Here is a 24392-nt window from a genome sequence, read left to right as displayed (position 1 = left end):
TTCTAGAGTGACTTTCCCTTCTGTCTTCACCCACAGAGCCACCTGGGAAGAATCTCTAAACTCCAGAATTCAAAGCAACCTGGAGAGGAGAGAACAGGGTGCAGCTTTAATAGCAGGAAGAATAGCATAGTTTTGAAAAGGATATCAGACCAAGAATCTGAACGAAATAAGGGAAGTGAAACTAACTTATTGAGCACCTTCCTCATGCCTGGATCTTGCTGGGCACTTCCACATACATTTGCAAAAGCTGTGTAAACCTTTTGCTTCTCCAAATGCCCACATTTAGCATGTCATATGGAAAAAAATGAAAGCATGTAATCTCTTTGACAAAAATTTTGTCTGTAGCTAGAAGATCATCGTATTTGTGTAGTTGTTAAGTTGCATGATAAACTTGCAAAATATTTCATGTATTCAAATGGCATACTACTATGGGTTTTCTGCCTCTAGCATTGGCACCTCTGATACCTTTTCCTTCATCGATTGAGGAGGAGCAGTGAGTGCAAGGTGTTCTAAGGCCCAGGATGTGTTACGGTGTTATTTGAAGTTCACCAAGATGAGAGGCAGCAAATCCAGAGAACTAGCCTAGCTATAGCCAGAGCCTGGTGCTGCAGGCAGATTGCTCCAGCAAAGCTTTCCTCTGGCACGTGAGGAGGCATGCAGCTTATCTGTGTCCTCAGAGCCCTTTGAGGTTCTGATGAAGGCCCAGAATTCCATAGTGTATAGTAAGTATTCAAATAACCCACAGATGAGAGCCCTTTTTAGCACTTAATTCTGTAGATTTTGATTTGCCGTGATATCATCTGTGTTCGTTTAATAATTTACCAGAGAAAATGCTGGTTATAAGTGAAGGAAAACCACTTCAAACCAGCTTAGGCATATAGTGCAATTTATTAGCTTTCCAAAGCTAGGAGCAGATTGAATAGTCACACCACAGTAAGAGCAGGGACACAGCTGTACCAAGACCCACAGGAACTAAGGGTGTGGACGCTGCCTGGACTCTGTCCTCTCTTGACCGCGCTTCTCCCAGCAGGTTGGCTTTATTCTCTCCCACCACAGCCTGGTTTCTTCTATATATGGGAAATATGGCAGCTCACCATTTCTTCTGCATCTACAGAGACTGACCTACATTTAGTCACAAATCTTGAAGAAAGGACCAGCCTTTACCTAGACCCATCAGCTGTTCCCAGGGATTAGGACAGGCAGCTCTTTGAGGGGCTCTATGAATTAGGGCCTGAGGGTGGGGCCTAGAAGAGAGAGGAGCTTCCTGAGAGAGGAGAGGGTGTCAGGCAAGCAATGTCACAGATGTCCACTATATCAACTGCCACTTTAAATCTTTCTATCCATTAAAAGAGCCATCTAAACGATTTAGGTGAATACCTCTTCTACCTTTTCTTTAAGTTATGGAGACGTATTAAGGATGTGGTAAATGGTATTAATGTCTGTTTCATATGTGCTTAAATAAAAATTCAGTATTGTTTGAACTTGTTTTGTTGAGCTCTTGGATTAAAGTCTGGCACAAGGTTTTTATCAGTAGGAATGCATAACGTCACAACTCAGAGAAACTAAAAGATGTAGTTCAATATGATTTGTAAAACAGTTGCAAAAATTGTAAACAGTACTGCAATAAACCTACATTTGCATGTGTCTTTATAGTAGAATGATATGTATTCCTTTGGGTATATACCCAGTAATGGGATTACTGGGTCAAATGGTATCTCTGGTTCCAGCTCCTTGAGGAATTGCCATGCTGTCTTCCACAATGGTTGAACTAATTTACATTCCCACCAATAGTGTAAAGCATTCCTATTTCTCCACAACCTCACCAGCATCTGTTGTTTCCTGACTTCTTAATAATTGCCATTCTGACTGGCATGAGGTGGTAACTCATTGTGGTTTTTGATTTGCATTTCTCTGATGACCAGTGATATTGAGCTCTTTTTCATATGTTTGTTGGCCACATAAATGCCTTCTTTTGAGAAGTGTCTGTTCATATCCTTTGCCCACTTTTTGATAGGGTTGTTTGTTTTTTTCTTGTAAATATGTTTAAGTTCCTTGTAAATTCTGGATGTTAGCCCTTTGTCAGATAGGCAGATTTCAAAAATTTTCTCCCATTCTGTAGGTTACCAGTTCACTCTGATGATACTTTCTTTTGCTGTGTAGAGAAGCTCTTTAGTTTAATTAGATCCCATTTGTCAATTTTGGCTTTTGTTGCAATTGCTTTTGCATTTTTGTCATGAAGCCTTCACCCATATGTCCTGAATGGTATTGTCTAGGTTTTCTTCTAGGGTTTTTATGGTTTTGGGTTTTACATTTCAGTTGTTAATCCATCTTGAGTTAATTTTTGTATAAGGTGTAAGGAAGGGGTCCAGTTTCAGTTTTATGCGTATGGCTAGCCTGTTTTCCCAGCACCATACTGAATAGGAGATCCTTTCTCCATTACGTGTTTTTGTCAGGTTTGTTGAAGATCAAATGGTTGTACATGTGTGGTGTTATTTCAGAGGTCTCTGTTCTGCTCCATTGGTTTATATGTCTGTTTTGGGACCAGTACTATGCTGTTTTGGTTACTGTAGCCTTGTAGTATAGTTTGAAGTCAGGTAGTGTGATGCCTCCAGCTTTATTCTTTTTGCTTAGGAATTTCTTGGCAAAAACTGATACTTTAAGTAAGCCCAGAGGAGGCGTATCAAACTCATTAAGAGCACACTTAGGGCAGTAGGGGAAACTCCACACTCTAGATTCTTTCTCTAAAAACTTTTATGAGTAGAGAAGTTGGCAGAAGCTAGGAAGCATCATTTGCTTCCAGTGAGCACCCTGGCTATACCACAAAGGCTTCCCCTCACCCAACCTCTCTGGCCTCCAGAGTAGGGGCTCCATTTCACACACCTTTTAGATTAATGTTGTGACTATTCAAAAGCTGGTGATTCTCAAGGCTGTGTCTTTTGGGTATAATAACTGACGGGACAGTATTTGACCAACAAAATATTGATCATCATTATTTTAAAAGAGCCAGGATTTTCCTCCCTAAAGTTTGTTTGTATGACGTGTGTTTCAATTTAGCTTTATAAACAGTAGCTATAACCAATATAGTAAGGATAAGTACAGCTTCACAAGCATATTCCTGCATAAATAAGAGCAGTCAAATCATCTTTGTTAACGAAAATAATAAGCAAGATAGAATTTTTTTTAAAAAACTTACCCTATTCTGTATCATGATATCTAGTAGTAATGAGCTCAAGATGTCACTTTTGGAAGACATGGGCAGGTGGTAGCAGCTCTGTCCTGGTGTCCTGGGCTCACCCTGTAAGAAATAGCTATTTCAAGAACATTGCAGTTATCCTTTCCTGACCTGACAATCAGTGCTTCTTATTTTCACTGAATATAGTTAGTTAATCATAGAATGGCCCTAACTGTACATTATTGCAGGAAGGTTGATATTACCACCTTAGAATGCCATGGTCCTCACTGATGTCCTCAGAGAAGCCATTCTCCTTCCTTAATTAACTGAGTCTGTGTAAAGATGTCAGGTGAATGCATTTAATTTGGCACAGTGACTTCTATAGCCTTTAGTCTTTATACATTTGTTAATTTTAATCTCTTGCTCTGTACTTTCTAAAAGCAGACATTAAAACATATAAAGCATATACTTTTTTTTTTTTTTGAGACGGAGTCTCGCTTTGTCGCCCAGGCTGGAGTGCAGTGGCCGGATCTCAGCTCACTGCAAGCTCCGCCTCCCGGGTTTACGCCATTCTCCTGCCTCAGCCTCCCGAGTAGCTGGGACTACAGGCGCCCACCACCTCGCCCGGCTAGTTTTTTGTATTTTTTAGTAGAGACGGGGTTTCACCATATTAGCCAGGATGGTCTCGATCTCCTGACCTCGTGATCCGCCCGTCTCGGCCTCCCAAAGTGCTGGGATTACAGGCTTGAGCCACCGCGCCCGGCCAAGCATATACTTTTAACCTATTTTGAATATCCACTGTGTGCCTGGTGCAGACAAGATCGTTTATTCTTGGATAATAAGGGAAGAAGAAATGGTTCCTTAAGTTGCTCATGATCTTTGGGACATACTATTTAGAAACTAAATGTAGAAAAAATAAATGTATAGTAAATCTTTCCTGCATATGAGTTTCCAAGTTTTTTATACATTTCTTGGAGCACTGGTGCTGAGTCTCTTCTTTGTGCCCAATAGCATGCTAGAGAATATAGTATAAGGATTAAGAGTCTAGGGTCTGAGTCAGCATACATAGGTTCAAAACTCATCTTCATCATTTAATCTCTCTGAGCCTCAGTTTCTTCATCAGCAAGTGAACTCTGAGCCTCAGTTTCTTCATCTGCAAGTGAAAATAATAGTTTCTACCTTACACAGTTGTTACGAAGATTAGAGATAATGCATATACAGCTGGAAGCCAATGACTATTGAGTAAACATGGAATAAATGTTAGCTGATATTACTGGGCCTAGTAGGAAGAAGGAGATCTCTACCCTGCCCTCGAGAAATTCACAATCTATTTGGAATATAAAAAATGTATTGCTGAAACAGCATGGGAAATTCATGAAGCAACATGGGGAAAACTACCGAGGGAGGACATAGATCAGATTGTAATTGAAAGGAATCTCAATGGACCAAGTGAATTTACAATCAGAGTTAAACTGAAAGCCACACCAATTAAGAAAAGAAGGAGAGAAAGCTTTTTAAGAAGGGGAATGGCAAATGCAAAGATGTTAGTCAGGTTCTGCTAATGTGTAAAGAGTAGCCCATTTTATCTGGACTAGATGAGGAGAATATTTTTACTCCCATTTTCATTTGGAGGAACCAAATCAGAAGTAACTCTACTAAATGCTGCCTTCATAAGGGATATCAAAATATCAAGATAATTTTTAACCAAGAACTCAGTATTTGATGGAGATAGGCTGTAACTAGGCTTTTGGAACCCCCAATCCAGTGCTGCAACATCCTTCTTCATGGAATAAAGCCCCAGGTTTAGCCACAGGGGACCCATTTATTGCTCTTCCTCATCTGTTTGGCTCAACTGTATTCCCTTACTTTTGGATTTGTTTTGCTTTCTGACTATACTGCTTTCCCTGGCACGTGTACATTTCCCCGTATATTTATGAAGAGGAAATAACCTAATTACTGAAATGACCAGTATCATTATGAGACAGAGACCTCTCAGCAGAGGGATCAAGGTCTTACATATATCACTTTCCTTCTTCTTAACTATCTCTTCTGCTTAGATTTTATTTCATTCCTGCCATATTCCTATCGTAACCCATTGTGATGTCTTTATGCCAGTAGAACCCAAATTCAAATTTTGACTGGGGCCGCATATGCTGATATATAATGTAGCAAGTCAAGAGCACTTTTTATCTTCAGTCTCTGTGAAGTAATGAAAGGCCACTGCTGATTCTCCATAAAGCCAACTTTGAACCCCCTTTTAAACTTTCATTTCCTCCTCATTCCTTATGTTCTTTCCCTGCTTTAATTTTTCTCTGTAACATTTGTAACATACTATATGTTTTATTTATTTTGTTAAATGCTTGAATGAATGGTAGTACCCTAGGAGAGTTTTATTCTCTCCCACTTGAAAAAACGTCATTTAAATTATCTAAATTTATATAATTTGATGAATATCAGAGCCTCTAAAATACTAACCTCACTGTGTATGTTTTAAAATAGGATTCTGTTTTGCAAATTGCATATAGTTTGTCAAAAACTGATAACTTGACCAGGTGCAGTGGCTCATGTCTGTAATCCCAGCACTTTCGGAGGCCGAGGCGGGTAGATCACGAGGTCAGGAGATCGAGACCATCCTGGCTAACACGGTGAAACCCCCGTCTCTAATAAAAATAGAAAAAAATTAGTTGGGCGTGGTGGTGGGCACCTGTAGTCCCAGCTACTCGGGAGGCTGGGGCAGGAGAATGGCATGAACCCGGGAGGTGGAGCTTGCAGTGAGCTGAGATCCCACCACTGCACTCCAGCCTGGGTGACAGAATAGGCGACAAAACTCATAACTTTTGTGTGATGAAGTAGTTACCTAGACCTAGTTTTTGGTTACTTGAGGAATTACACTTAATTCTGAGTCTAGTTTAATACCATTTTAAAATGGTGCTTACTTAGGTGGGTGTGGTAGTTCATGCCTGTAATTTCAGCTACTTGGGAGGCTGAGGCAGGAGGATCACTTGAGCCCAGGAGTTCAAGGCCAATAAACAGATAAACACAGAAGCACTTACTTGATTTTTGACATACTGTGTAATAGCTTCTGTATAGCCATTTATACCTCCTGAGTGGTTTTGCTAGTAACAGTTATAACTTTAGCCTTTTTGAATTGAGAAATACAATGACTTTTTTACTGTCCTGTTACGTGACCTGGGATTTGCAGTATTTCTGGTTCAGCTAATGTCTTTCAGCAATTAGTTAATTGGTAGTTTGTACCTATATTGACACTAATGTTCTCAACATATAGGGACTTGTTTAATGACTGCTATCGTTACTTGGGATAATTAGCATATCAAAGGAGTAGAGCATAATGATAAATTGTACTTGGTTTACTTTCATTTCCAAGGCTAATTGTTGTTGTTTTCTACACTCTTTTGATATTTGCAAAGAGCCCCAATTGAGAATAGTTATATAAATGAACCATTATGATCTGACCAGAAGTATTTTCTCTTATTAATGGGTGTATCTTTGGCGATACATAGTTCGGACTTGAGTTGGGTTTTTTTTGTTTTTGTTTTTTTTTAAATAAAATCTTTAGTAAGCATAGACTTAAGGAATTAAAGAAATAAATACTGAGAATCTTTCCTATTGAGAGCATTTTCCACTTAATTCCATCATTTATAACATCCGTCCTGGAACCCAAATATTCCTCTGTTTAGAAAAGCTAGTTCGGTGGTTTATTTCATTCATTTACTCATTCTTTTAGTTATCTCTGCATTAATTCTGTTTTTTTCCACCAGTTACTCTGTATGTACTATGTTCCAGACACTAGGGGTGCAAGATTGAACAGGAAAATCTCCCAGCCTGCCAGGAGCTCACCTATAGTGAATATTCATTATACGCCATAGGAACTTTTGGCTTTAATCAGGTGCTGAGCCAGACCCACTGTTACATCTCACCAGAGTATCATGGCCATTATTGCTTCACTGTATGTGTGTCAGTGCCTGGCAGACTTTTATAAAGGTGGGAGACAATATTCTTCTTTAGCTTTATCAAATTCGGTATCTTTCCTCCCATTTTAAGCCTTTTGCAGTTTCAAATGGTGCAGATAGAGAGCCCTGAAAATGTATACTTGTGCGTTTTTAAATGTCCCCTACTTTGCTGTAACCACCCCCTGTTTTCCAAATGCTGCCATTAGTGGTTACAGTAATCATCCGTAATGTTAGCTTCTCAGAACCATGGTACAGGAGCTTCTTTTCTAATTTCCCAGATGGGAGGGAACACATGTACATGCTTGTTAGAGTTGCAGAAACTGGAAACAGCACTGTGTGGATTTGTATTTTTGGAATTCTATGGGCTTGTTTAAGCACTCAAATTCAAACTTAGATATCCATTAGGAATCAAATACCATTTCAGGGAAATCTCATGTGCCATACCAACAGGAATAAAACATATAAAACGAACTCCTGGAAATAACTAGTTTCATATTCAGACTCATGTTTTATGTACTTTTTTCAGGATGCCAGATGATAAATGCTGATTATATAAACCAGGGTCATTCTGTTTGTTTGGAAGATTGTCTCTAAGCATTTCCGCTCTTTATTGAAATAGTAGTGAAATTGAAAGTTTGAAAGTCAGAAAGGGAAATAATTATAAATTATCCGTAGGCATATGGAATAAAGCCCCCAATTAAAAAGGATTTTGGTGGCCCCTGGTTCTTTGCAGTGTGTTTTTTGCAAGGTTATGTGATTCGTGATCATAGCCTCTAGCCTTGACCTTACATAAGAAATCTTAGTTATTGGGGAAAGTTTTCTGAAAGTAAATGTTATTTCTCTTTTAATTGTCTTTTTTGACCAATCTGACTCACATAGGGCTACTTCTACACTTAGATCATAAAATGAATTCGTTCCTATGAATGTCTTCAAGCTCAGCTTTAGCCTTAGTTTTAGATGTTTGATGAGTTTTAAAGTCATATTATACAATTGAGTAGTTTCTGTTTGTTGCAGACCTTAAGTATTTTTTACAATTTTCTTTCTTTTTTTTTTTTTTGAGATGGAGTCTTGCTCTATCACACAGGCCGGAGTGCAGTGGCACGATCTCGGCTCACTGCAAGCTCCGCCTCCTGGGTTCACGCCATTCTCCTGCCTCAGTCTCCCAAGTAGCTAGGACTACAGGCACACGCCACCATGCCTGGCTAATTTTTTGTATTTTTAGTAGAGACGGGGTTTCACCGTGTTAGCCAGGATGGTCTCGATCTCCTGACCTCGTGATCCACCTGCCTCGGCCTCCCAAAGTGCTGGGATTACAGGCGTGAGACACCGTGCCTGGCCGTATTTTTTACAATTTTCATTCTCATTTTACAGAAAGGAAAGTTCAAAGTTGAATACTCTATCATCTATAAAAGAGCAAGAAGTGATCAGAAAGCTCAGACTTCTGACCTGGGCTCTCCTTTTTTTAGTCACTAGTTCTGGAGGACTTGGTGTATTAACAAGGCCAGGAGCAGGGAGCCAGCATTTAGTTTCTAGGCATCATTGGTGACAAAAAAATTTGTAAAGTAGGTTCCTGAAAAATCTCTAGATGTAGAGAATAAAAGTTAGGGATGAACATTCATTTGTTCACTGATTTATTCATTCAGCTAACATTGAGTGGTTTCCGTATGCCAGATACTGTGCTAAGAGCCTGCTCTTACCCACTCATCCCCCTCCTCACCCAATTAGAAACAGAACAGGACAAAACAAAACTATGCTTCTTATATCATGCCACCTAAAAATATATTCCAGAGATATTGCAAATCTACAATGTAAAACTAAAATTATAACAATATAAGATTAAAAACTAGAGAAGTAGTTACAGAACCTCAGAGTTATTGACCAGATTTAACTCTGCAAAAATCTAAATTTTCTGTGATGGCAGAAGAGCCCTCAAATGAAGTAAAAACTCAAAAAGAGAAAATAGTTTTAGCACATGTGACAGAAAAAGGTTAAGAAATCCAATGAACAACAACAACAAAGACTAAGAACCTGAAAGCAAGATGGATAATGGATTTGACTAGGAAATTTACAAAAGAAATGTAGATGATCAATAAATAAGTAAAAAGTTGCTCAGCCTCATTCATTGAATCTAAGTGGAGATACCGTTTTCCAGATGTTAAAAACAGTGGTAACAGCCAGTGTTATCCAGTGATTCAGGATGAGGGGAAGCAGGCTTATACAGACTCACAGGTCCAAATGTGAATTGTTGCAATTTTAAAAAATTTTTTAATTTGCATGTATTTATTTTTTTTTGAGACAGAGTCTCACTCAGCCAGGCTGGAGTGCAGTGATACCATCTTGGCTCCCTGCAGCTGCCTCCCAGGCTCAAGCAATTCTCCTGCCTCAGCCTCCCGAGTAGCTGGGATTACAGGCGTGCACCACCATACCTGGCTAATTTTTGTGTTTTTAGTAGAGACAGGGTTTACCATGTTGGCCAGGCTGGTCTCGAACTCCTGACCTCAGGTACTCCACCCACCTCGGCCTCCCAAAGTGCTGGGATTACAGGCATGAGCCACCGCGCCCAGCCTGTTGCAAAAGTTTTAGAAAATAATCTATCAAATTCTTTAGAAATGTAAAATGTTCATAATGTTTGACCCAACAAGCTCAGTTTTAGTTCTCTATTTAAAAATACAAGTCCCACTACTAACAGATGTGCACACACACATGTACACACACTGACACACACATACACACACAAAAGAATATTTATTGCAGCACTATCAAGTGGCCAAGAATTGTGAACAACCTGAAGTTTGTTGCTAAGGAAATGGTTTAATAAAAAATAAATCCATGCCATGAAATATTATGTGGCTATTTAAAAGGCAGTTGGTGGAGCGGTATGATTCCATTAGGGAAAACAAAACAGGAGGTTAAAGAGCTGTTTATATGCAAATGTGTCATGTATATGTTTTTATGAGCATAAAGAAAGTAGTTTGAAGCTACCTACACATTGGTTTTATTGGTTACTTTGAAAAATGGGGGGCAAGGGAGGAGTGGAAGAGCTTTCTCTTTATAAACTTCTGTATGGTTTGACTTGGTAAGACAAGCCTAAATTTTGTAATCTAAAATTTTTTTAAATTTTGTGATCTAAAATTTTTTTGAAAAGAAAGAAAATGGAAAGGGAAGTGGCCAAAGAGATAGGAAAAGAACAGCAAGAAAAGAGAGTTTGGAGAGGCAAGTGGTTACCCATGTCAAATATTGTTTAGACATCAAGTAAGAAAAGGACAGAGAAGCATTTGGTGCATTTAGTGGTTACCCTTGGTGGGAACGGTCTTCATTGAACTTGTGGGTCAGTAGTAGGCTATTGTTGTGGGCTAAGGGATAAGTGGAAGGGAAGGGAATAGAGAGTGGGTAGATAACTCTTCCAAGCAGTCTGTGAAGGGGAGGAGAGAGAGGAGAGAGAATCCAAGGAACTCTGTAGAGTTCAGCAAGATTCTTTCCTTTCCTTTAAAAATGTTTCTTTTTTAGGATGGGAGAGACTTGTGGTTCTTGTCCCTGTGTATACATGTCACACTCATCCATCTTATAGGCACAAGAGAATGCAGAGCAAGGAGACCGAAGGTTCTGGAGTTGAGCAGGATGAGTGATGGCCAACTTCCCAGGATGAAAGAAAAGAAAGGGTGGCCTGACGGACAAAAGACATTGTATCTGAGGTTGAAGATACAATGGCAAGCTCATGAGTAGTGAGTCTTAAAGTCTAGGTGTGACCCCTCCCTCTCTTGCTGCTGGTGTGGCTGCTGAAACCTCCTGAGGACCTATGAACTGATCCAGAAATATAGGTTCATTCTTACCAGTCTCTATGAGTGGAAGATGTTAAGTGTTTAACACATATTAAGTGTTTAGTAATTGTTTAAAATTTATATATTTGACTTGGAGCCACTACCAACCAAAAATAAATTAAGAGTTATTAAAATTTGGTATTCACAAATTAAAATCAATGTGTGCTACGAGATTTATTTTAATTCAGTATTTTATTCAGAAGCCTGGCAGACACCTGGTGCTTGGCAATAATCATAAAGCACGTGCACATAGTTGTAAATTCCACAATTTTGATTCAGGACACTTCATCAGTGTATCATCAGCATTGGCCTGAGTTCTTTATAATATTCAGTTCCTGCTATTCTTGCTTTTTAATTATAAATTACAGTAAGTTTAGTTTTATCATTATCAGTTTAGCTTATTGTGTGTTATTTGGTTAACCTCACGATATTTATTGGTACATACTTGGATCAACAATGTTTTGTCTTATAGTGTTCTTATAACTAGACTTTTAAATATGTATGTCTTGTGGTTGGCATGTGAATCATCCATTATTATTTTGCCAAAGTAGATGTGTACCTAACCCCCTTGTCATTTGCTTGTATGGTGACACTCTTCATGGTGATATGTTTCCTGGGAATTTTTGCTATTTAAATAACTTACAACATACTGTCAAGGTAGGTATAAGAAAATTACTGGATTTTTAATTTTTTTGATGTTTTAGGATATAAATTATGTTTATAGTAATATGTTTACTGCAACTTAATTATATTTTTGCTGAATTCTTTGTTACCACCGGGTTCACTACCTGCCCCTTACCCCCGAATGTGGGAACAAGTGAGATAGGTGGAGGTCTTTCGCTTTGCTGTGGTGGGCTTTGCTCAGAAAGTTTAAAATCCATCCCTCTAGAGGAGTGGGTAGGTGTGTGGAAAGGATGTGCTAAGCAGCTAAGCTAAAGTGGAATAAGGGTAACTCACAGTCATGACTTCAATGCCAGTGGACTGTGAGCTTGTCACTAATAAGATGTTAGGAGAACAGGTGCTGATGTTGTGTTTTTACTTCTTGTTTAAGGATGTAAATGAAGACCCTGGAGAAGATGTGGCCCTCCTCTCTGTTAGTTTTGAGGACACTGAAGCCACCCAGGTGTACCCCAAGCTGTACTTGTCACCTCGAATTGAGCAGTAAGTGTCATTAACATTAGGTAGCCCGGTGCTACTTCTTGCTAACCAATATGTCTCATTCTTTCTTTTGCCACTCTTGAACTCTTACATTTATTTCTCTTCATTGACTTTTGTTTCCTTAAAAAATTCATCATATTAAGAGTTTCAATTGCAGAGTAAATGCAGTTAGTACTTGCTGCTACACCCTTTTGGCAAGTGTTATTGTGCATTTGGTAACATGAATACTGTACCTTTGTAGAGAGAAAAGAATAGGCAGACTGAGTCCAAAATTGGGACTCCTTCCAGATGTTCCCTGGAGTTCGAATAGTTGTAGCCCACAGTGGGCTGCTAAACATCTTTAAAATATTTAGCAAAAACTGACTCAGAAGTTAGTAAAGCTCATATTAAAAATAGATAGCTTAAAAAGATAATATGTTTTATTTTGCTGCATCGAAGTAACTGTGTATAATTTTACACAACATTCAGGCTACATGGCAGAAGTAGTTTGATATCGCATTTGTGTTCTAACCAAGTAACATTATTCATCAGTAATGAATTTTGTAAGGCCTGGATTCATAGTGTGCGTATTGTGGGTGAAATGCTTTAGTAGCTTATTCTACTTCAAAGGAAGCTGCGGTTCATTGAAAATGGATTATAAGCAGATTTGGTTGGGAACTTCTGACAGGACAGATTTTTCATCAGCAGAGAGAGTTTTTACAGACTCTGATTGAAATGTATTATTAAACTTCTCTGTGAGTCATTTAGTCACAGTTGACTGATTTCTGTCTGTGAGTAGATGTGGTCACTATCTAGCATTCTTAGTAAAAATACTGAGCCATTTTTACACCTTCCCACCTTAGTTGCTCTAATTTATAAATCATGGACACATCATCTTAAAAACCAATATGACACAGCTGTTTATACTCAAATATGGGAGCTTATGAACATCAATAATCTATAGGCATTCTCTTTTTTAAAAATATATCTGACACAGCACCTAGAACAGGATTTTACAGTAGCAGGCACTCAATGAATGTTTAATTTTTGTTTTGAGACAGCGTCTCACTCTGTACCCAGGCTGGAGTGTATTGGCATGCTTATGACGAGCCTCAACCTCCTGGGCTCAAGTGATCCTCCTACCTCAGCCTCCCAAGTGGCTAAGACTCCAGGCGCCACCATGCATGCCTAATTTTTTTATTTTTATTTTTGTAGAGACCAGGTCTCGCTATATTGCCCAGGCTAGTCTCAAACTCCTGGGTTCAAGTGATTCTCCTGCCTCGGCCTCCCAAAGAATGGTTTTTTTGTTTTGTTTTGTTTGTTTGTTTGTTTTGAGACAGAGTCTCACTCTGTCATCCAGGCTGGAGTGCAGTGGTGCAGTCTCAGCTCACTGCAACCTCCACCTTCAGGATTCAAGTGATTCTCGGATTTCAGCCTCCCGAGTAGCTGGGACTACAGGCACAAGCCACCACGTCCAGCTAATTTTTTGTATTTTCAGTAGAGACAGAGTTTCACCATGTTGGCCAAGCTGGTCTTGAACTCCTGACCTCAGGTGATCCGCCCGCTTCGTCACCCCAAAGTGCTAGGATTACAGGGATGAGCCACAGTGCCTGGCCCCAAAGAGTCTTTTATTATTTTTTTAATTGAAAATACTGACCCATATTAGTAAGCGATCAGTGGATACCAGAGGCAGTAGAATGATGTGGCATAAGGCACGGGCTGTGAGTCAAGCAGATCTGGTTTAAACCTGGTTCCTGCCGCTCACCAGCTGGCACAAAGTATAACTTCTCTGAGCTTGTTTCCTCAGTCATAAAATAGACATAATAATACCTATTTCGTAGTGTTGTTTTCAGGATTATATTAATACTGTTTATAAAGCATTAATCACAGGGCCTGGCACTATAGCAAACACTCAGCAAGTAATAGCCATGAATGTTATTATTATTGATATAGTTCATAGGAGAAGAACGAGTGAGTGTTTAGCAGGGATAAGCTGGGGCAGAAAAAGAGAGGATGGGTAAATAAGGGAGCAAGTACCAGTTCTAGCGTAGCCACTCATTGTGTAACTAATGAGTTAAATTACAAAGGTGCTTTGGTGATGAGAAAAGAGTTAATGAAACAATTGCAAGATGAATATATTAGTTAAGTTGCAGGCAATAGTTTGCCAGCTCAGAAAAACATTTGTTCCAGCAGCTAGGTTGTTTTTCTTGGAAGTTACTACACCTAATTTGCAAATAAACTTGCTAATAAAGTATTCTCACTCTAAAAATCTAAAATGTGTGGGAAATGATTAGGGAAAGATATATTTTAAAAGTCATTTTTCCTGTCTCCAAAGTCCAGCTTTCTCATGTCCTTCCTCCTTTTTTTTTTCCTTCTTCTTTTTTATGTTAAGAATTCTCCACAGCATACCCTTTTAGATCATTTTTCGGTTACTTCCCCTCATATGCTGTGTCCTTCAGCCAGACCTGAGCACTTGAAGTTTTCTTACGTTGCCAGCAGTCTCTTGCCTCAGTACCTAAAGCTGCTCCTTCCATGTCCAAGGCCCTTCTCTAGCCCCCTCTTCCTGTTGAAATACTATACCCTTTCTAAGGCTTTATTCAAATGCCATCTCTACCAGCCATTTCCCCTGAGGACAATTAGTCTAGCCTTCCCCAGAGCTCTTTGTAACACTGAATTTATATTAATCTTATAATCTATATTTATATTATAATCTACCCATCATAGCTTTAATTGGTGATACAGATTATTTAAAATCTTTTGCTGAATTGCAAGCTACAGGACAAGTCTTTTCTTTAATGCCTTGCATAAATGCAATACACAGTTATCAGTTGCCTAATTGGCAGTCTTCTAGGTGAATAAGTAGTTCTCACCAAAATATTGGAAAATGCCTCACTGAAAGGTCTTGTACTTTTTTCCTGCTTGATACAAATTCACTTGGTAGAACTACGTTTATAATACCAAAACAAACTACCAAACATTCTTATATCTTTTTTTTTTTTTTTTTTTTTTTTTTTTGAGACGGAGTCTCGCTCTGTCGCCCAGGCCGGAGTGCAGTGGCGCGATCTCAGCTCACTGCAAGCTCCACCTCCCAGGTTCACGCCATTCTCCTGCCTCAGCCTCCCGAGTAGCTGGGACTACAGGCACCTGCCACCATGCCCGGCTAATTTTTTGTATTTTTAGTAGAGACGGAGTTTCACCATGTTAGCCAGGATGGTCTCTATCTTCTGACCTCGTGATCCGCCCACCTTGGCCTCCCAAAGTGCTGGGATTATAGGCGTGAGCCACCGCGCCCGGCCACATTCTTATATCTTTAAGTAGAAGTTTTCAAAACGAGGTTTTAGAGAAAGATTAACATAAAAGAAATAAACTTGGGGTATGACTTCTATAAGGGCTTAGATATTTGCTAAAGTTGTTAATACTTTTGATTAATTCTTCCAGAGTTCAGAGCATAGAACAGACATAATGCCATTTCAAGAGGGCCATAGTCATGGGATAGGTTTTGAGAACTGACTGTGCTAAGCTCTCATTTGTGTTCTGTGTTTTATACTATCTTGTCAACTCTTAGCTATCCAAGCATTGATTATAGACTCAGACTTGGAGAGTTCTTTCAAGAGTCATAGGAAAAGCATCCCATGTGGACCTGCCCAAAGCCGATGTCAAACTCTTGCCCCAGCTGAGGCTTGTACTCCTTTTGGCTTCTGCTATGGCTCCTTCTAGGAAGTCCCAAGCCCCATGCAGTACATTCGACAGGGAGAGGCTCAGGGGAGGCCAATAGTCCCATCCACACTGGGTAAAAATTACCAAGAGAAGGCTTGCATTCCCACCATCTCCTCCATGGGCATAGAGAAATATCGTGGACCTGGGGGGAACCCCATTCCAGTCTGACTGTTCCTCTGTCCCAGCTTGTCCATGCAGTAGGCAAAGATATTATACTCACGTTAACTACTCCCAGCAATTGGAAAAGAAAAAGACTACTTTTGGGTCTTGTCATCATATGTAGGAAAAAATATTGATTTGTTGTACCCTAAAAAGACTACAAATTAGACAAACCTGACAAAAGGGAACATCTGTTAGATTCGTTGGTAGAAGACTCCGAAATGTATTCTAATTTGATGAAGCTCTGAAATGTGATCCCACTTCTGAATCTGTTTGCCCAGGGTCCTGGAATAGTTGTTTGGCGTCTCTGGCAGCCCTGCCGCACATGGCTGCATGCCCTTAACGATGCTTAGATGCATATTGTTTACCGGTCTCCCACTGCGCATTTCTATGGCTTGCAGAGTAAATGCTTCTGAGAAGAACTTTGTGTTCTTGCACAAGGGACATTTATGAAATAAACATACTTCTGGCTCTATACATTTGTTTTCCAAGGAACCAAAACCAATCAGTTGAATTAGACATGAGTAAGTTCTGTTAATTTAAAAAAGAAAAAAGTCAGTGGTGAGCTATGTTAAAAAAAAAAAAAAAAAAAAAAAAAGCTAGTAGTCAGTGATGCAAATTAGATTTTAGTTGAATATTAGAAAAGGGGAAAAAACAGTTTCTCAACCAGTTGCTTTTTTTTCCCCTGGCAGAAAAACTGTGAGTTTTAAGGTTACATCATCAGAGCTGGCGCGAAACACGTTCTACCTTTCCCTCTTCCCCCGACTGTTGGCAGTTGTAGTAGTGAAACCAAAGGTGAAATGGGCATAAGAATCTGCATAGCACTCTTCCTCAAAAGGTATGGGCCCTTTTCTTGGCTTGAGCCACTTTGTGGGAGTGGTTTAAAGACAAGCAGCTTCCTCATTCCCTGTGCTGTTCCCACTCGGTGCACGAAAAGAGGGCTCCAGCCCTGAGGCAGACCAGGTGGCATCTTTCACAAGTACAGAATTTGTTTTTAGAACTTTTTGTTAAGTTACATCTGCCTTGGAAATGAGTACTCAAAACTTCCCAGCCCACAAACGCTCACTGTTATTGAGGCCGGTGTACCTGCAATATGCATGTTTGTTCTTTCAGGCAACAGAAACCCAATGAGAATCGGCCACGTGTGAGGCCCTTTGCTAGGTGCTTCAGAGGCTGTCAGCATACATGAAATGTGGCTCATCCCATTAATTTCCTTATAGTAATGGGATAAGAACAAATACGGCAAGGTGCGACTTGTGGTTTAATAGAAAAGGCATATTAATACATGGCATCAGAAGCCCCCTGTTCCTTCACTTACTGGCTGGCAATCTTGGCTTAAGTTAACGTTTTTGAGCTTCATTTCATCTTCTGTGAAGAGGAATAAATCTAAGTTTCCGTTTCATCTACTCCAAGTCGGGAGGTAGATGAGAAAGACCCTGCTGCTGTGCTTGGCCCATGGTTGATGCTTAGTTAGTGCTCCTTGAGAAAATACTTATTAAGTCCTATAAGAGGTCAAGAGAGTGGGAGATCACATTTCCATTTGACTTGGTGGAGAAGGAGCTTTGGAAGATTATGGAAAGCCTGGCTTTTCTAGAGATTAAATATTCAGTACTGTAACAATAACAGATATGTATTTGTTTAGTACTTTAAAATATTCAAACTGCTTTTCACTTTACCATTCCATCTGATCCTCATGATAGTATGCCTATCATATGTTTTATAATATAGCTTTTTTCTTCTGTAAGTTGGAGTTTTTAGATCCTTCCTTGTCTCCTTCACTGCTTCTACTTCCTTTTTTCAACCCATTAAATTATGCTAAATTGTGCTTCCTGTGATAACATCTCTAGATACTTTCGTGGCATTGCCTGTTTGTGGATGACACCCAGATCCCCATTTCTAATCTCAGCTTTTCTCCCTGCTTACAGATCTGTTTCTCTAACCACTAGATAGACATGTCTATCTGTATGTTCAGTTGACACCTCAAATTCAAAGGGCCTGAAACTAAACTCATCATTCCCCCAATAAGGTAATGTTTCTTCTTTACAGCCTATTTTTTTTCATGACACTCATGTCTTCTTGGTGCCCAGGTGGTACATCTTAAAGGCATTGAACATACCTCATGCCCGTTAGACAGCCAGTTGTTTTGGACTACAAACCACTCTCCACAATGTCTCTGAGTATTTATTATTCCTACTGTCATTACCTAGTTCAGTCTTTCAGTTGCCATGGGTCCTGAGGGACTCTTCTAGTTTCTTCCAATTTCAGTTTATCCGTGCAGAACTGTCACTGTCCTTCTGAAATAAATTCTAGTCCTGTAACGTCCTTGCTGAGAAGCTTCAATGCCTCTCTGTTGCCAAGCGAAGTAAATGCACAACTCTCCATCTGGCATTCAGAGTCTGCGATACAGTCCTGCTCGCTTTTCCACTCTAGGCTGGACTCTACGTGTATCCTATTGTCCAGCCAAACTGAGAATTTTGTGATTTCCTGAACACACCTTGTGTTTTTTTCACTTCCATACCTTGCTCAGGCTACTCCTTAGACCAGAACATTGAATTTATTTACCTCCCCCGCAGGGTCTGTTAAAGTCCTGCTCGTGTTCTTAGATCTTCTCAGTCACGGCCTCCTCCATGGAACTTTTCCTGACCACCACTGCCTGCCTCCACAATGGCACCACACTTTTTCCCTCTGTGTTTGTGCCTCCTTTGTCGTATTGCCTCCCTGGCCTCTAAACTCTTTAAGGCCTGGGTCTCTTTTCCATCAATTGAGGGCTGATGAGCCACAGCCCATCTCTGGCCAAGCTGGCCCTAGCCAGGCCCCTGCCCAAGTGCAACCACAGTCTCCATTGACAGGTCTGGCTGGAGAGGCAGAACGCTGTGACACTATGTGCATGTTAAGACCGTGGGTTTTCACAGTCATTTCTTGTTGTTGTACCTTGTGGCTAGCCAGGAGGATAGCTTCCTTTATGGTCACTTGTTCATGTTTCTGAGAGGTGGAGCCCTATTTCATAAGAGTGGTTTATCAGCTGAATCCTGGAGGTGGAATATGACTTTGATCTCCTGTGACCTGTGTGACCTCATATAGCCCTGTTGGCGTCTCCAGCCTCCCCTCCCCTGCCTTTACCCCACAGCGTGCCTGGCAGCACACATGTTCTTTTGGAATATTTGGATAGCCTGGGATCTACAAGGGCTGGGATAAAGGGAAACTTGGCGAACTGAAAATTAAAATAATACTACTTAAAATTATGGCTGAGTAAGGATATTAAATTCAGACAAATTGGATCAAATACATTTTTTAAAAGCAGTAAGCAAGTTCAATATATTGGTATATGTGATTTTATTTACCACCAAATTTGATATCTCAACAGAATGGAAAATTTTCATTTTAGATGCTTAAAAGATTTTTAGAGCAATTAGAAAACTTGTATAACCAACAGATACAGATTTTAAAGAAAAAAAGTCTTGCCTTAAAAAAAAATCTGTATCAGTCATCTCAAAAAAGAGACCTTCCAGATCTCATGTGTTAGGATTTAAGTAATAGAACGTAATAGTAAACATGGTTTAATTTAACCTTACTCATGTTTTCTTGAGTCAGTGAGATAATCCTATAATAAATATTGTGCTCCTGGAGAGTTTTTTTCTTTACTCCTTTGATAAATAGACGGTCCTGAGTATGCTAAGGCAGCCAGCTCTCAGGAGAAGATATGTATTTGATTTTGGTAGAGAGAGCTGTCTTATCCTCTAGGGACTTGAGATGTTCGTTTTACTAGTCTGGGAGGAGGGCCAAAAGGGTTCTTCGTGACTTAGAGTGGAATTCTGAAAAGTAAGTTCAGCAAGTTTTCATTAGTGAGTTTGGCCTTTTGTCTTGCCTGTGCCTCCCAAAAGATCAAGAGCTCAGCCTTTGCTTTGAAATATTACAAAAAAGAACCAGAACAGAATTTAGTTGGGGGAGAAAATCAATCAGCCCCAAAATATCATATTTTTGGAAACATTCTGGTGTAGAACTCCCACCTCCCTAGCCACTTAAGTTAGTGATATCTCAGTGTTTTTATCTAGCTTCCTTTTTAGGCAGAAAATACACATTTAGAAAGACGATGTATATAAATCTGTGATAACTCAAATCTCACTGGTACATGTTTCTTAAACTTGTTTGACCCTTAAGTTCTGTCTTAAATTTATTTTGAGTCTTGGGGAAGTTCTGTGCCTTATTTCTCTTAAATGCTATACTCCTCTCTACAGCACAATAATTAGTCTAAAGCTATAAGATATACTATATCTTAATTTAAAAAATCAGGCCTAGCACCTTTCTGCAAAACATCTCAAGGGTTTCGTGCAGAATTTTTTTCTGCCGTGAAGATGAGAAATTCATGATTTCCAGTTTAACACTATCTCTTAACAGCAAAGCTCTTCACACCGATCATTACTGTTTTATGCAGTTGCTGTTCATTTGTATTTATTCACAAGTAGGAAAACATTCCTCAGTGGAAGGTCTGAGATGCAAAGTGCTAGTTAACAAAAACATTGAGCAAAGAAATCAGAAAGTAGAAGGGAAAATGCCCTCAGGATGTCCCAGAACTGATGGAAGATATCAACCCTCAGATTGAGAAAGTCCAGTGAATCTCAAACAGGCCAAATAAAAAGAAATTGACACCTAGACGTATCATAAGGAAACTGTACAACACCAGAGATTAAAAATAACCAAAGTTGACACAGTATGTTTAAAGGAATAGCAGATTGACACAGACCTCTTTGAAGATCTAATGAGAGCCATAGACTTCACCCCAGAAAAATATATATGCATAAAAAGTTTAAATATAGTTTGGAGAGTAACACACCTTCACCTGTAGCCAATTCCTAAACCTCGTTTAACAATCTATATTCTACAGTTCAGTTCTGCATTTTTAATGTCTTCCATCTTGTCTCATACTAGAATAGTCACTATATCTTCATATCTAATATTTAAAGTGTGAATTATCATCTAACATTTCCTGTCTTCCCATCCCCCAAATCTACACTTCTCCCATATTCTTTATTTTCATTAATGGCTTTACCCTCTTTCTAATGACCCTAGCCATGACACCCAGGCATCCTATTTTTGACCTCTTGGTATTGCTTCCCATATCTAATTAATTGCCAGTTCATTCTGCTTGTACGTCATCTCTCATGTTCATCTCCTCACCCTTGCCTCAGTCTGTTTCAAGCCTCTGGGTATCTTATTCTTTGCTAGATTAATCTTAATAAAACAGAGCTTGATCCCTCTCACCTCCTTGATACAACAGCCTTTATGCCTCTTTACAGGACAGACCATGCAGGAAAACTGCATATGATCTTATACTCTCTGAGAAGCCTCAGTGCCCAGCACACTCACAGCCTGCTGTGGGCCATGTGCCCCAGATACCTGAGCCATAGGTAGTAGGACCAGGGATAGGTACTATAGGAATTATTCTTTTTTTTTTTTTTTTTTTTTTTGAGACGGAGTCTCGCTCTGCCGCCCGGGCTGGAGTGCAGTGGCAGGATCTCAGCTCACTGCAAGCTCTGCCTCCCGGGTTCCCGCCATTCTCCTGCCTCAGCCTCAGGAGTAGCTGGGACTACAGGCGCCCGCCACCTCGCCCGGCTAATTTTTTGTATTTTTTTTTAGTAGAGACGGGGTTTCATCGTGTTAGCCAGGATGGTCTCGATCTCCTGACCTCGTGATCCGCCCGCCTCGGCCTCCCAAAGTGCTGGGATTACAGGCCTGAGCCACCGCGCCCGGCCCCTATAGGAATTATTCTTAATTTGGAGGAAGTGTAACTATGTTTAAAAATTTTTATTCAACTGGGCGCGATGGCTCATGTCTGTAATCCCAGCACTTTGGGAGGCCGAGGCGGGGGATCACTAGCTGGGAGGCTGAGGCAGGAGAATCGCTTGAACCTGAGAGGTGGAGGTTGCAGTGAGCTGAGAATGCGCCATTGCACTCCAGCCTGGGTGACAAAAGTGAAACTCCATCTCAAAGAAGAAAAAAAGAAAAGAAAAAGAAAAAAAAAGAGATGGAGACCATCCTGGCCAACATGGTGAAACCCTGCCTCTACTAAAAATGCAAAGATTAGCTGGGCATGGTGGCACACGCCTCTAGTCTCAGCTACTTGGGAGGCTGAGGCAGAAGAATCCCTTGAACCTGGGAGGTGGAGGTTGCAGTGAACTGGATTGCACCACTGCACTCCAACCTGGTGACAGACCGAGACTCGGTCTCAAAAAATAAAAATAAAAATAAAAATTAAAAAATTATTCAACACCTCTTAGTGTTTTGTTGCAGGAGGACTCTAGCTTATCCAGTTAGCCATATTGCTAGATGTCTTTCTGTATTGTGTCTTGATTATTCCAGTTTTCTACAAGGATTGACTGGGATTACAGATGTGCTCTGAGTGACATCCTAGAGATATTCTAGCTGTGTAGCTGTTGAAACACTTTCCTGTTTTCCTTTAGTTCTTGTGGCTTTATATTAAACTTTTATCCTTTGCGATGACTTATCTGAGCTACTGACATCTCTCAGCAGGAATAGTAACTGGTCTCCTTGCATCTCTTTTTTCCCCACTTTAGTCTAGTTGCCACATTACAGACAGTGGTTGTCTGAAAACACAGATCTGATCTATCATTCTCTTGCTTAAAAACAGAGTTTATTACTTTTCCTTGTAATAAACAGAGTTTATTACTTTTCCTCGTAAATGATCACTCATCAGCTTTATCCAACCCAATGCTTTCCCTGCATCTCTCAGGCATATTTCTTTTTTTTTTCTACCTATATCTCTTTCTATTATCAAGTTCTAGCATTTATTTCTTCATACTCTCTTGAAGTCTGAACTTGAAGTCTTTAATTCCGCCTATCCTGTTGTTTCAGTGACTTTCCCCTTCAATCCTTTATGTCAAACACTTGATGGAAGTATAAACCAATGTATAAAAAGGTAGCTTCAGGTTATAAAACAGATGGTCATCAAAACTGTGAGACCATTATTCCAATATCTTCCAAGGATGAGGACCTTTTTTTTAATGTCAAAACCTTTTATATGGGGATGGGAGAAGAGCTTGACTACAAAGAGGCAGGACAAGGCAGTTTGTTTAGAACGATGGAATTATTCTCTGTTGTCACGGTGAATATGTAACTCTACACATTTGTCAAAATCCATAGAGCTGTTTATCACAAAGAGTAAATTGTACTATGGGTAAAAAATAAATTTCAAAAATATTTCATGAATTCCTAGAGATAGAAGCAATACTTGTAGCATTTCATTTTAATAAATGAATTCAAAATGCCTTTTAAATATACTTGTATTTTTTAATCACAACAGTATGAGTATATATATGAAAGATGAATACATATATGAATACAATATGTGCATATATACACACGTAACACAAGTGTATAAAAGATATCTGTAGCTGTGTGTGTGTATATACACATATGTATACATATGCATTGTCTTAGCTTGGCCTGCCATAACAAAACATCATAGACTGCATGGCTTAAATGGTAGAAGTTTATTTCTCACAGTGTGGTTGCTAAAACATTTCAGATCAAGGTGCTAATATATTTGGAGTCTGGTGATGACCCTCTTCCTAGCTTGCAAATGGCCACATTCTTGCTGTATCCTCACACAGTAGAGTGGAAGCCCTCATACCTCTTCTTTTTCTTATAAAAGTACTAATCCCATCATGGGGACTCTACCCTCATGACCTGATCTAAACCAAATCACTTTCCAGAGGCCCCACCTCCTAATACTGTCGCATTGGGGGTTAGGGCTTCAACATGTGAATTTTGGGGGCATAAATATTCAGTTCATAACATACACATATAGTATATGTGTGTATACATCACACACATACACACACACACAGCATTTATTCAGTCTTCAAATAATGGTTGGTGTGTGATCGTGTAGTAAACTTGTTCTAACAACCCTAAACCCCCACGATGCCATGAGGCCAACAGATTGGGAACATTTGTTATAAAGGATATATAATGAATGATCATTTTTCCAAGAATTCTGTTGTTCATATTTATTGATATTTGCCTCAATAAGAACACATTTTAACTTCTTTCTTGCTCTCGATAGCTAACATAATATAATTATGATGTTAGGAAGCAGTTTTTACCCCTATTAATTGCAGAATGAGAGATTCATGAAGACCTCTCGTACTCTGATGCCTCCCCACCCAACATAAACATCTAGGTTTCCTAATTTAGTTCATGGTGGGGACAGAAGAACTCCAAAAGGAGTAAGGCTCTAGGGTATTGAAACCAACACTTCAGAGCTTTCCTCTTGTGTTAGGACGGTGACCTCATTAAGCTCATGTTGTTCACAGCACTGGTTCCTCCAGAGCCCCTGGCTCTCAGATTTTCCACGATTTTCTCGTATCAGTATGTTTCTGTCTAGACAATGATCAATGA

The 24392-nt window shown here is 39.7% G+C and overlaps 1 protein-coding gene across 25 annotated transcripts in view; it reads left to right on the top strand.

Annotated features, from left to right (window-relative positions):
• BABAM2 (BRISC and BRCA1 A complex member 2) overlaps positions 1 to 24392 on the top strand; it is a 493921-nt gene that overhangs the window by 272847 nt on the left and 196682 nt on the right. For 22 of the 25 annotated variants that reach the window (XR_010580642.1, XR_012422529.1, XM_045368628.3 and 19 more), the window contains one exon: positions 12013 to 12122. The exons of the other annotated variants lie outside the window; for them this stretch is intronic. Coding sequence is in view for 20 of the 22 variants with exons in the window: in XM_045368628.3 (XP_045224563.1) it covers positions 12013 to 12122 (110 nt within the window). In the remaining 2 variants the exon portion in view is untranslated. The remainder of the gene's footprint in view (positions 1 to 12012; positions 12123 to 24392) is intronic. 25 annotated transcript variants of the gene reach the window in all.

The sequence above is a fragment of the Macaca fascicularis genome, chromosome 13, assembly GCF_037993035.2.
Source record: "Macaca fascicularis isolate 582-1 chromosome 13, T2T-MFA8v1.1".
NCBI classification, from domain to species: Eukaryota; Metazoa; Chordata; class Mammalia; order Primates; family Cercopithecidae; genus Macaca; species Macaca fascicularis.
This window is presented reverse-complemented; position numbering and strand designations above follow the sequence as displayed.